Here is a 12,634-nt window from a genome sequence, read left to right on the forward strand (position 1 = left end):
GATAAAGTGAAAGAAGTATGCAGAGATCGTGGCAAGTGGAAAGATGTAGTCTCTGCTTACCCCTCCGAGAAAAAGGCGTGATTTTATATATAATTAACATATGTTTAATTAACATATCACGCATACAATTACAAAGAAAACGCACATCTAGTCACTCCACATCGTTAATTTCGCGTAACTACGATTCTCAATTATCTTTATACGATAAGCAAGTATTAAGCCAAACTGCTGAACGTGGCCTTTCTGACATAAGATGACTGTTGGCGCTGTCTACCCCACAAGGGATGTAGACGTAATTATACGTTATGTTAAGTACGAGTTTTTTGTGACTAGAATTTCTTGCAAAAATAAAAAAACAGGTTTTCGGAATTTCTATCTGTATGTTCGTATTTTAATTCAATATTGTAATACATACATATCAAAATTACTTTTAAGTTAATAGTAAATGCTCGCAGTACTAGTGCACTCAGTAACCGCCCCGCATCAAAGGGAACCGGGAATTCTCAAGTATTTTTACAGTTCACTGCTTTGTTCGAGCCGCTTGCTTCCCGACAGGCGAAGTTTAAGTGGGAATTCTGAATTGCGGGCTTAAACTCGCTTTAGGATAACATAACACTGGAATGCTATATAATTTATTTTCATTACGACAATGTGTAACTGATTATATAATACATTATATTATAAAGTAACAAAAATGCATGCTGCGCCCGCGCAAATTTAGCGCTACCTACACACGCGAATTTAGACGATTTATTAGCGCCAATTACACTCACTCACTTACAAAAGAATACAGGTTTTTCACAAATCCCACGGGAACTTAAGAAAAAACTAAAGTTTTATAAACACAACCTTCCTTTTTTACTCCAGCGAATTGGTAGGCAAAAGGACGCATTCGTAATCAACGGAGCATGAGTTTGCATCCAACCGGGCACAATTGCTAAACTCGCGACGAAGTAGACGTCATTTTAGGGTTCCTTTCTCAAATTAAATTCTAGGAACACTAAATGCACTACCATTTTGAAAAAAATTTGAGTGTAAGAGGAATATTAAATCTGTACTAAATCTTACTAAATAAAGTAACCACAATATCTACTTACATAAAAGAGGATACTGACTGACTAGACTAAGCGTATAAACTTGGGATTCTTCTTATAGGCAATGGACTAACAACCTGTCACTATTTAAATCTCAGTTCAAAATTATGCGTGTTCTATAATTAAGCCTAACAGCTAAACGTGGCTTGTCAGTCTACAAAAACTGTTCGCTCTGTTATTCCCACAAGGTATATAGACGTGATTATATGTATGACACTACAAATATTTGCCTTTTAGATTGAATTTGCCCCTATTTATTTACATCTAAGAATTTGCATCGAAGAGAGAGACAAAACACATTGTAAAATTATATAATTTAAATTGTCTACAAAATGACGTTTCTCCTAAAAATAAAACCCTCACTTGACTATTTAAAACGCTAGCCTAGTTTCAAACAAGGTATATCTTCCATTGTGTTTCAGCACAGGACAGGACGCGCCGCTCTCGTCAAAGTACTCGTAAGGTCTTTTTTTATGCCCCGACAGTCTTATCGCGTTTCGGATTTCTTTATTCGTAAGCAGGTCACGGAATATATGTAACTTCAGTACAAGATGACACATAGATTTGCTTATTTTGAGTGGATCGTTGGCAAAGTTTTTTTATGGAAAGGAGATAAATGCAAAAGATATAAAGGGTTGGAGGAAAAATGGGTTTTTAGGAAGAAACTTGTTTTAATATTGTTTATTTCTATTTATATTGTATATTCTGTGGAAACTGAAGTTTTTAAACAAAAAGTCGTATTATATAAAATGTCCAGGTGTTGTGGCGAGGGGAAAGATGTTTCTGCTTACATGTATGTACACACTCACATACACACACACACTTCTTGTCTGGAAGTAATATTTTCTTCTTCTATTTTCTTGTTCCTTAGTTACATTCTGACCTCTTTCTAAAGAAGCCCTGGGTTTGCCATTTGACCATGATCCTGGATCGGATAAAACAGATTTTAACACGAAGCCACTACGGTCTGACCTACGCAACCTTTGCAGGGGAACTAACACATATTGGTTCATGGTATACATAAGGAATTATCTATCAATTGTTTTATATTTTCTTATCAGGCAAGATGGCGTGTTTTGGCTGGCTAGTCCTGGCAGTCCTGGTGGTAGGCAACGCTGCAGACGAGGCCTCCGATCCTGAGGGGCTGCTGGAACCCACAGGTAAGTGACAACAAGCTATATATTTTATAGTAAAAAAATGATGTTAAAAATGTAATACCAAAACTGAAGGTAAAGAAATTATAAAAGTTATTTTCATTTCATTAATTAAAATATTTTTGATTGTTTATTGAATTATTAGACTCTTAGTACGATAAGTCGTTTAATCAAAGTGTGTAACACACTTCGATTAGGTACTCAAACGTGGAAACATACTTTTAAAATCTCATAATATTATTAGAACATAATTATAAAATATATGATACTTGGTTCTGACCAGGTAGCAGCAACAGGAACAAAAATAATATTATAAATTACAAAATTAAAAAATGGCAGCGTACCAGTTGTTCCAAACAGAAGCATTACTTTGCTAGTACTATGAGTTTTTTATTTGATTACAGTTACAAAAATCTCAAAACAAAAACGTGAAAATAAACATATATTTTATTAGATAATATAAAATAAACGTGAAAAATATCAAAAAATTATGACTATTTTTCATATGATACTATAAAATAACAATGTTATGTGCGACATCAACATTAAACAAAATGGCCGACAAAATGAACTGTAGCCGAAGATTGCTCAGTTGTTGTAGCACTCGTAGGTCGTAGACAGCTACGACGCTGCGAGCTACGAAAGTCGTAGCACTGTAGTTTTACGACGAATAATAGAATTAAAAAGTTGTATTTTTATATGCAGCAAATAAACCTGTTATTTTCGTCGTTCAAGTAAAAATTGAATAACGAACCTTTTACTATGAACAGACAAAAGATACAAAAGGCATATTTTTTAAAGATTCATTGGATCGAAATATAATTTAACGATATTTTTTATTGATTCTATGTGAATATGTCAACTCTCTTTCAACGAAAATGTATGACGTCGTTGTATAAAAACTTGGCCTTGCCACTTTTATGTAGGTACATGTAACAAGAGAGTAATAGATATTTTTAACCAAACGTACGTACATAAACACTTGGCCTACTTTTTCACCCTTCTGAAAAATGGCTAAAAAGACAAATGTAACCCGAGCCGGCTCAAAATTAAAATAACAGACGAGGGAATTGAGAAATTATAGTCCATTACCTAAGACGCGGCCTCATTTTGTATTGTTCGCGTCTTAATGCTATCCGGTAAGCGACGCTTAAATGGGGAAATCTTTAGGATGAGTTAACAAATCTATGATGATTTACTTGTTCATGTTTGTCTGACAATAACTTTTGTCTGTGAACCATATATTAATATAATCATGCCTCTTAGTAGGCAGAGACTAGGTACATCTTTCCACTCGCTACGTTATCTGCCTGCATTTTGTACTATTATATAATAATCCCAAATTTGTTAGCCTATCCCATAGTCGCCTTTTTCAAAATCCATGGGAAAGAGATGGAGTGGTCCTATACAATTCTAGGAACCAAATGGCATAACTTATTACAATTATATGAAGAAAGGGTGGATCTTTTTATAATTAATTTTACCCAAATCAAAAGATTAAATAGTCATTTTTACCTTCATATACACATAGGTTGCTAGCCCATCGACTAAAAGAAAAATCCAAAGTTTATTATAATCCTTTTCCTTGAAAGACTTTTACAATCTGCATTTATCTACTTTCATGACACCAGGACATAAACTGTTCAAAGTTAAGGCATTTCGATCGACTATTTCACTTCTTAAGGCATTAAAACCTTGAACATAGTGCTTCTGGAATGAGCTTAATGGCTTCATACTCATAAAACTGTACAAAGAACCGATCTTAGTCCCGGACGTGACTAGTGAGCCAAGTATTTCCATAGTTGTCAACTTTTTCTTCCTCCTGGTGACCCCGATTCCCGGTTCATTCATTCATCTTCACCTCACTGGAGAAGTGACCGGGGGGGTGGAAGCAAACATTCTTTTTAAAATGGAGAAAAAAAATCTAGATGTTATAATGATGAAAACGTTAAATCTTTGACCAGGATCCTGGATTGGGTAAGTCAACTGTTTTACATCACCCTGCTCGGGTAAGTTTATCCTGGCAGGGTCGCCATGTAGGTCCTTGGCGTCTGAGTCAAACGACGAACTTAAAAAAAATGTAAATGGAAAGTTATAGCATTAATCAACATACATACATATGATCACGTCTATATCCCTTGCGGGGTAGACAGAGCCAACAGTCTTGAAAAGACTGAATGGCCACGTTCAGCTATTTGGCTTAATGATAGAACCGAGATTCAAATAGTGACAGGTTGCTAGCCCATCGCCTAAAAGAGGAATCCTAAGTTTATAAGCCTATCCCTTAGTCGCCTTTTACGACATCCATGGGAAAGAGATGGAGTGGTCCTATTCTTTTTTGTAATAGTGCCGGGAACCACACGGCACCCGGGAACCACACGGCACATTAATCAAAAATAATATTTTTTCACCAAGTTGATTACTAGACCTCGCTCGCTCGGCCAATTACTTTTACGTAAACCATTTAACATGCTGTCAAATCTCTGTTAAAGCATAATTTGTGTTGCACGATTTAACATTTTCGTAAGTAAGCGTTAAACTCTATCCAAACTATGGTAAAATTCACACTTTAAAATTTCACAACAGTAATTATACGCTCCTAGTTCGAGCACGCTTGCGCAGCAAAACTGTTTTAATTAAGGTCCTGATTAAAATTCACCGTGAAAGAACTTCTTTTTTTCATAAAAACGAAACGCTTCGCCCTATTCCTGCATAATTGCGCCATAGCAATATTTACATACTTAATATTTCTGCCGCGTGCGTGAAAATGTGGAAAAGTTTACAGCGTTTATTTTATAAATGAATTACTTTGATTTTTATGCTGTGGATTGCACTAATCATGAATTTAATTAAAACCACATAAGTAAATTGTACAGATTTATTATGAGACAGATAGCCCAAAACATTGATTTATTCTAATTGATTATGATACTTTACACTTAAGTAAGTACTTAAAATTCTTGGCTTGGATTCCGATGAACCTGTAAAGATTGTAAAAGCTTAATATTGGCCGATATTCGACTTTGGCCGCGATTTTGTGCCTCAGACAAAGATACAAAGGTGGCCTATTCGCCGTGCCTATAAGATTGGAATTTTCTATGTTTTTCATACATACATAACGGTCTCGAGATTACTGAAAGGTCAAGTTCATTGCCTAATGATTAAATAGATTTTTTCTTCATAGTGTTATATTTATAATTCTTATATTTAATAAGGCATTAATCATCAGATAATCAAAATAAACAGATGAAATCGAGCTGAATTCAGAGTTCTGTTTGTACTTCCCCTTTTAAAAAACGAGGCACGCCTCGCGTATTTTGAGGCAGTCATAGCGAGGCGTACCTACTCGTAACTTTACCTGACGTACTTGTCTTTTCACAGCTTTAATGTCTCATATTTTTTAAACTGTACAAGTTTAAAAACTCAGTCTGGACTTTGTAATTTTTGTCATTTTATTATTTTACTTATACCTTTTTTTATATTTATGAGAGAGAAAACTGCCTGATTGACTAACATATCAGCGCACAGCCCATAGCGCTGAGTTTATAGAGATTTAAAAATTATAATTGGACTTTATTAGCAAAATTCTTTTTGCTAAATTAATTTCAGGAAAAAGGACGAAAAGCCTCTAAAGTACTTAGAAAAAAACGATACATTCCCGTTCCCGGGTAAATCACAACATTTACAAAGCAAGTTGTAATTTGTTGATGAAATTACGAATTTCATCGGAATATCATGCGGGGATTAAACACGAATCGAATCAACCCCTGCGTGAGGGTGGTGGCAATACTTCCTCCCGAGACGTCGTCATATTTATTTCATCCTTCCCGGCGGGATGACAGGGATCAAATTAAACGACACGTGTAGGAAGGTGAGGTAAAAAATATTTAATATCAACATCATGAAAATGTCTTTAAATTGTTATTGCGTCGTCTCAGCAGCCCCCGAAGCATGGCACGCGAAGCCGCGTTTATCGCGTGAAAAACTAGTATTATTGATTTCTTCGGAAGACGTACTAAATTTGTAATTTTAAAAAAAAAATCATATAATCGTTTTATTTATCAGTAAATACGAGTATTTTTAACTCTACGCTGATTAAACTATTCAACTTCAACTTTTAAATTGTTATAATAAAATAAGAGTTACAGAACTCTGTTACTGTTCCCAATAAAGATACTATCAGTAAAAAAGTTTTCCTCGATATTCCGAGCGCTCCCAACATTCATTTTTACTTTCATGGCTGCAGGAAAATCGGGTGGAAATAGACATTTTGACCAAAAGCCGTCGGCTACTCTAATAGAATGGGTGCGTCAGTCAGCATTACCAAAGACAGGTAGCCCATTTCCAATAGACGAAGGCTTTCCACATTATTTCCAGGGATTATTGACCCAAATAAATATTACGTCGAAAGATTTACGCTTTTCGTGGGAAAACGACATAATATGGTCCGACAATGTTCTGAGTAATAGTACTTTTTTTATATAAAAAAAAATTGTTACGTGCTCAGATAATAATATATAATAAAATTGTAACCAACCGCGCGGTAAAATATAATTTTATCATTACAAGACAATTACTTAATTCATAATAAATTTCACAAAAACGGGTTATTGCTTTCAGGCAGGTAAACTGACAAACTTTTGCAAGTATAATATTATGGATATGGATGAATATGGATTATGGATATAGGTAACAATTTTATGGTAGAATGGTTTACGGCGATTTTTCTCTAAACTTTCAGGAACCAAACGACACAAACCGGATTCCCAGACAGGGCATGATGAGAAACGAACTTTTCCTGATTGGCCTGGGTCTTGTAAGTTTGTTATATAAGTATTTATTATAAAATGTCGTATCGTTGAGTTAGTATCTCGTAAAACAAGTCTCGAACTTACTTCGAGGCTAACTCAATCTGTGTAATTTGTCCCGTATATATTAACTTATTTTATTTATAAAATAAATCATTTGTAGGTTCATAGTGAAGGATAATTAGCTTTTACTCCATTCCCCGAGGGAAAAACACCGCACTATATCTCGTATACATTTTATCTACACGACAGCACATCGTATAAATCCAACGAGGTGAACTGGATTGAATAACTCGCGCATTACAAGTTTATCCTTTTCATACAATACCGTCTAGGATTTTCAGGATATGAAATTTCTCGAATCGAATCGATATCGTCTTAGTTCCGTACCTAAAATGTACAGGTACTACTAAGACTCCGCTTTGCCACTGGGGTTCTTCGTTCTATTATTTTCCTATCATTATTATGAAAGCTGCTATACCGATTTTGGTTTCGAGTCACTATTATAACAAGTTTTAACGTCTGTAACGCGAGATTTCGATATAATAACCTTACTCTCCCGCGGGCCCCAGTCGGTTAAACCCGGCTCCCGCGTTTCGTATATCGCTGTCTCGCTCTCGCTATCCCGAGACGTGCGCGTGCTGCGCGCATGCTTTCAGTCGGCCGGCGACAGCTAGATCTCGCGGGCTTGTCGCAATTATTTGCTACGATTTTGTTAATTCGCAAACGTTTTGTCGGGAAACCTTGTACTTTGTTATGAATACACGTTTTGGAATGTGAAGCTGGATTTTCCCTTCGATTTTCCTGATAAGATTCCCGTTATATTGTGGCGCCCAACGTGGGGCTAGAGTTACGGAAGATTCGAGAACGACCGCGACCCGCCGGAGAAAAAACGCGTGCCGCCATTTTTTTGTTAAAAAAGACGCTTTCGTGAAATCTGTCTGCCGTTCATAATGATGACGAGAAGGCGCGAGGAAGCGATGCGGACGCGTAGTGCCGATCCGCCCAGTCCTGAAGACAGGGCAGCAGCGAACCAGGACAGCGATTCGGATTTTGCCGCGGCGGTCGACCATCCCGGGGGCAGCACAGCCACGGATGCTTACACCGCCCGCGCACCGGAGTCGTCCGGTGGCTATGACCCGGATCGGCTCATAGCAAGGATGATGAAGGAGTTCGCCCGCACCCAAGCGGAGCTGAACAAGACCCTGATCGAAGCAATTCATTCTCGCGGTGATGGTACCGCCGCGACCAAGGAGGAACCGGTCGTATCGCCGACTCTGCGACCGGAGTACCACAACGCACCGCGCCCTAATGTGAACTTCACCGCGACGCCTGGCGGTAATTTTTCCCGCTGCACGGCGCGTTTCAACGGAAGTTCTGGCGATCCAGAAGTGTTAGAAGCCTTCATAGAGGCGTTGGAGGTGTATAAGGAGTGCGCGGACGTGTCGGATGACCACGCGCTGCGCGGCCTGTCCATCGTGCTGGAAGGAGCCGCACTGGTCTGGTGGAGAGGCGCACGGGCGGACGTCACGACCTGGCCCGAGGCGCTGGGAAGACTTCGTGCTGCCTACGGAACACCGAAGCCCGCATACAAACTATTTCGCGAAATATTTGCTACGGAGCAAAGTGATAGTGAACGTGCAGAAAGTTTCGTATGCCGTTTGAGAGCTATAATGTGTCAGTTTCCTTACAAGCTACCGGACGCCGCTCAGGTAGATATAGTTTACGGGCTGTTGCACAGGCGAGTGCGTAAGCGCCTGACCCGGGAAAGTGTAAACAATTTAGAACAGTTGTTACAAAAGTGTAGGAGTGTCGAAGACGCCATCATAGAGGTATGCATGCCGCACGCGCACGTAAGTAATTCCACTTCTTTTAAAAAGGATAGTCTGAGCGTAGGCAGCGATAATACTATAGGCACGGCCGCGCGTCAACCGACGGCCGCGCCGCGTTCGTCTAGAACGCGATGCTCTCTGTGTAGGATCCGTGGACATTCAGCTAACGAGTGTAGGTCTAAGCTTGATAAGTCCAATTACGTACCTAATAAGAACGATACGACATCGATTCGCTGTTACGGCTGTGGTAAGCCTGGCGTTATAAGGTCGAAGTGTGATGTTTGTATGGTTGGTAATCGCGTAGGTAAATCCGATAGCAAAGTTAGTGTTAACGCGTATAAGCATGAACAAAGTTTTAATACTGTTGGTCTTAGTGGTACATCATTTAATAAACACATTTTGAGAAACTCTAATAACGTTATCAATAGTATTAACAGCGATAGTAGTTGGGAGTTAGTAGGTATGTCAAAACAGATTAATGAGAGTAGCGTATGTAGTGTCGCCGCCATCAAGCCCGCTACGACGTTCGATTCGTCGCAACCGACGGTTAACATAGGTATACTAGGTCATAGGGGCGTAGCCATAGTGGACACGGGCGCGACGCACTGTATTGCGAGCCCCACCCTGCACGAAATAATGGTACGCTGTGGTGTTAAGTTCGAGGAGGTGTATCCCACCATACGTCTGGCTGACGGTTCCTGCCAAAGAAGACGTATTCTTTGTGCTGAAGTGGGCGTCGAGATTGGTGACCGTAGACTGCGCACTGACTTCATGGTCATCCCTGAAGCCGACACTAAGACATTGTTGGGACTAGATTTTATCTCTAGAGCAGGTATGATATTAAATATAGCTACTGGTACTTGGTGTTTCGCGGATACCCCGAGCAAGGTATATGATTTCGCGAATAGATGTATGCTGGATACGCCCCGCGTGGACGGGAACGTTAGCATGGCACGATCACACGAGAATTACGAACGTAGTGCGCTGCGACCCGTGGAGCCGACAGGCAGTGATATGAACCCCGCGCCGCGACTAGGTGAGTATCCTCGCACCGCGCCGCTGGTGGGCGACTATAAAGGCCTCGCGCCGCAAGTGGGCGAGTACCCTCGCGCCGCGTCGCTGGTGGGCGACGATAGAGGCCCCGCGCCGCGACTAGGTGAGTATCCTCGCACCGCGCCGCTGGTGGGCGACTATAAAGGCCCCGCGCCGCGAGTGAGCGAGAACCCTCGCGCCGTGCCGTTGGTGGGCGAGGACCCTCGCGCCGTGCCGTTGGTGGGCGAGGACCCTCGCGCCGTGCCGTTGGTGGGCGAGGACCCTCGCGCCGTGCCGTTGGTGGGCGAGGACCCTCGCGCCGTGCCGTTGGTGGGCGAGGACCCTCGCGCCGTGCCGTTGGTGGGCAGCGATGGATGTCCCATGCCGGGAGTGAGCGAGTATGCTCGCACCGCGCCGCTGGTGGGTAACGATGAAGAGCCCGACACCCCTGAAGATTATTATGATTTTCGCGCGCTTGCTGATTGTGACAACGCAAGTCTCGCGTTACGCGACGAGGAATGCTCGCGACTGTCGGTGAGTGAAAGATATGCACTCAACAATTTCATAGAAAGGAGGAGGGCGCAGTTTAATGATAGAGGCCCTGCAACGGAATACGCAGTTCACAAAATAAAAGTGAAGGAGGGGCAAGAGCCTATCGCATGCCCTCCGTTCAGATTGTCTCCAAGCCGTCGAGAGGCACTCAAGAAGGAGCTAGATCAGTTGTTGGCTGATGACGTCATCGAAGAGTGCGAGTCTCCTTGGGCTTCGAACGTTGTGCTAGTAGCTAAGAAAGATGGCACTTATCGGGTATGTATCGACTACCGAAAACTGAACGCTGTGACAGAGCCGGACAGGTACCCACTTCCACGGATCGAGGATGTGCTGCACGCGGCTAAGACCAGTAAGTACATGAGTACCCTTGATTTGAAATCTGGCTACTTTCAGGTGGCTGTCCACGAGGAGGACCGAGACAAAACAGCGTTCACTACACCGCATGGTACGTTCCGTTTTAAACGTATGCCGATGGGGCTACGTAATTCTGGCGCTACTTTTCAACGTCTTATCGATAGGTTCAAGTCAAACCTGAAGGGAGTCTCGCTCATGGCGTATTTGGATGACCTCGTGTTGCTGTCAGCAGGACCCTTCGAGAGGCACTTGGCAGACTTGGAAGCCGTCTTCGATCGGTTGGCCATGTTCGGATTGAGAGTTAACCGAGCAAAGAGCCATTTTGCACGGAGTTCCGTGAAGTTTCTAGGCCATGTCATCACTCCAGGTGGTCTCCAGGTGGACCCGGATAAGACGGCAGCTATAACGAGCATGCCAGTCCCACGAGATATCAAACAGCTGAAGTGCTTCTTACAGACATCTAACTGGTTCCGCAGGTTTGTGCCTAAGTACGCGGAGGTTTCGAGACCTCTAACAGTACTGTTAAAGAAAGACGCCACCTGGCGATGGGAAGCGGAGCAACAAGGAGCGTTTGACAAGATTAAGAACCTCCTGACCTCTGCCCCGATCCTTCGGCAAGCCGACGAGACACTTCCTTTTGTGCTAAGCACTGACAGTAGCGGTTACTGCCTCGGAGCTGTTTTGCTCCAGGGGGAGGGTTCGGACGAGCGGCCAGTCGAATACGCCAGTCGCCTACTTACGAGTGCCGAGCGGAACTACTCGACTACGGAACGTGAGGCACTGGCAGTGGTATGGGCTGTGACGAAGTTCAGAGGATATATTGAGGGTTCAGAGATCATTGTGCGATCAGATCACCAGCCTTTGAGGTGGCTGATGAGCTTGAGATCACCTAGTGGTCGTCTCGCTAGATGGGCGTTAACGCTACAAGAATACAACCTGAAGATTGAGTACGTGCCGGGACGCTCGAATGCGGTAGCCGACACGCTCTCCAGATTGGTAGATACCCAGACTGCGGATCACGACATTGGCCTGGCCGTGGTGGATGTCTCTGCAAGGAGTCCTGCAGACATCCGAGCGAATCAAATGAAGGACCCAGAGATTTGCAAAATTATAGAAGACATGGAATCTGACGCATCATCCAGGGGGAGACCTTGGGCTGATCGAGGTTATGTGATCTCTGAGGGAGTCCTGTACAGGTATGGATTGGAAGAAAGCGACGAGGACGAAGCGAGTCTGGTTGTTCCAGTGCATGAGAGAGCTCAGGTCCTCGCCAACTTCCATGACGCACCCACCGCTGGACATTTAGGCGTAGAACGCACGCTGAGTCGTCTCCGGTTACGGTTTTATTGGCCAGGAATGCGTGCTTATGTTACGAAATATGTAAAGGAGTGTGTGCCTTGTCAAAGGTATAAGATTGACAACAAGAAACCAGCTGGGTTGTTGCAAACGCCTGCTATGTCCAGAAGGTTTGAGGTTCTATCTGTGGACCTATTTGGTCCCTTGGTGGAATCCCCTCGAGGTAATAGATGGATCCTCATCATCGAAGACGTTGGGTCGAGGTGGGTAGAATTGTTTGCACTTCAAGCCGCGACGAGCTTCGAGTGTGCTAAAACACTTGTTAACGAGGTGTTTCTAAGGTATGGTGTACCTAGGCGCCTTATCAGCGATAATGGAGTCCAGTTCGTCAGCGAGGTGATGCAGCAGGCATGTCATGTCATGGGGATTGACCAGGTACTAACACCGTTTTACCACCCGGAGGCCAACCCCATTGAACGGAAGAACAGAGACTTGAAGCCTCAGCTGGCGAT

At 42.4% G+C, this 12,634-nt stretch overlaps 1 protein-coding gene across 1 annotated transcript in view; it reads left to right on the forward strand.

Moving 5' to 3' along the window:
- The first annotated feature begins 2,160 nt into the window (after positions 1–2,160).
- Positions 2,161–12,634, forward strand: part of LOC106141703 (thrombospondin type-1 domain-containing protein 7A-like) — a 59,898-nt gene continuing 49,424 nt past the window's right edge. Inside the window, exon 1 of the mRNA XM_060946913.1 lies at positions 2,161–2,254. Coding sequence (XP_060802896.1) covers positions 2,161–2,254 — 94 coding nt within the window. The remainder of the gene's footprint in view (positions 2,255–12,634) is intronic.

This window comes from Amyelois transitella, chromosome 12 (genome assembly GCF_032362555.1).
Source record: "Amyelois transitella isolate CPQ chromosome 12, ilAmyTran1.1, whole genome shotgun sequence".
NCBI lineage: Eukaryota > Metazoa > Arthropoda > Insecta > Lepidoptera > Pyralidae > Amyelois > Amyelois transitella.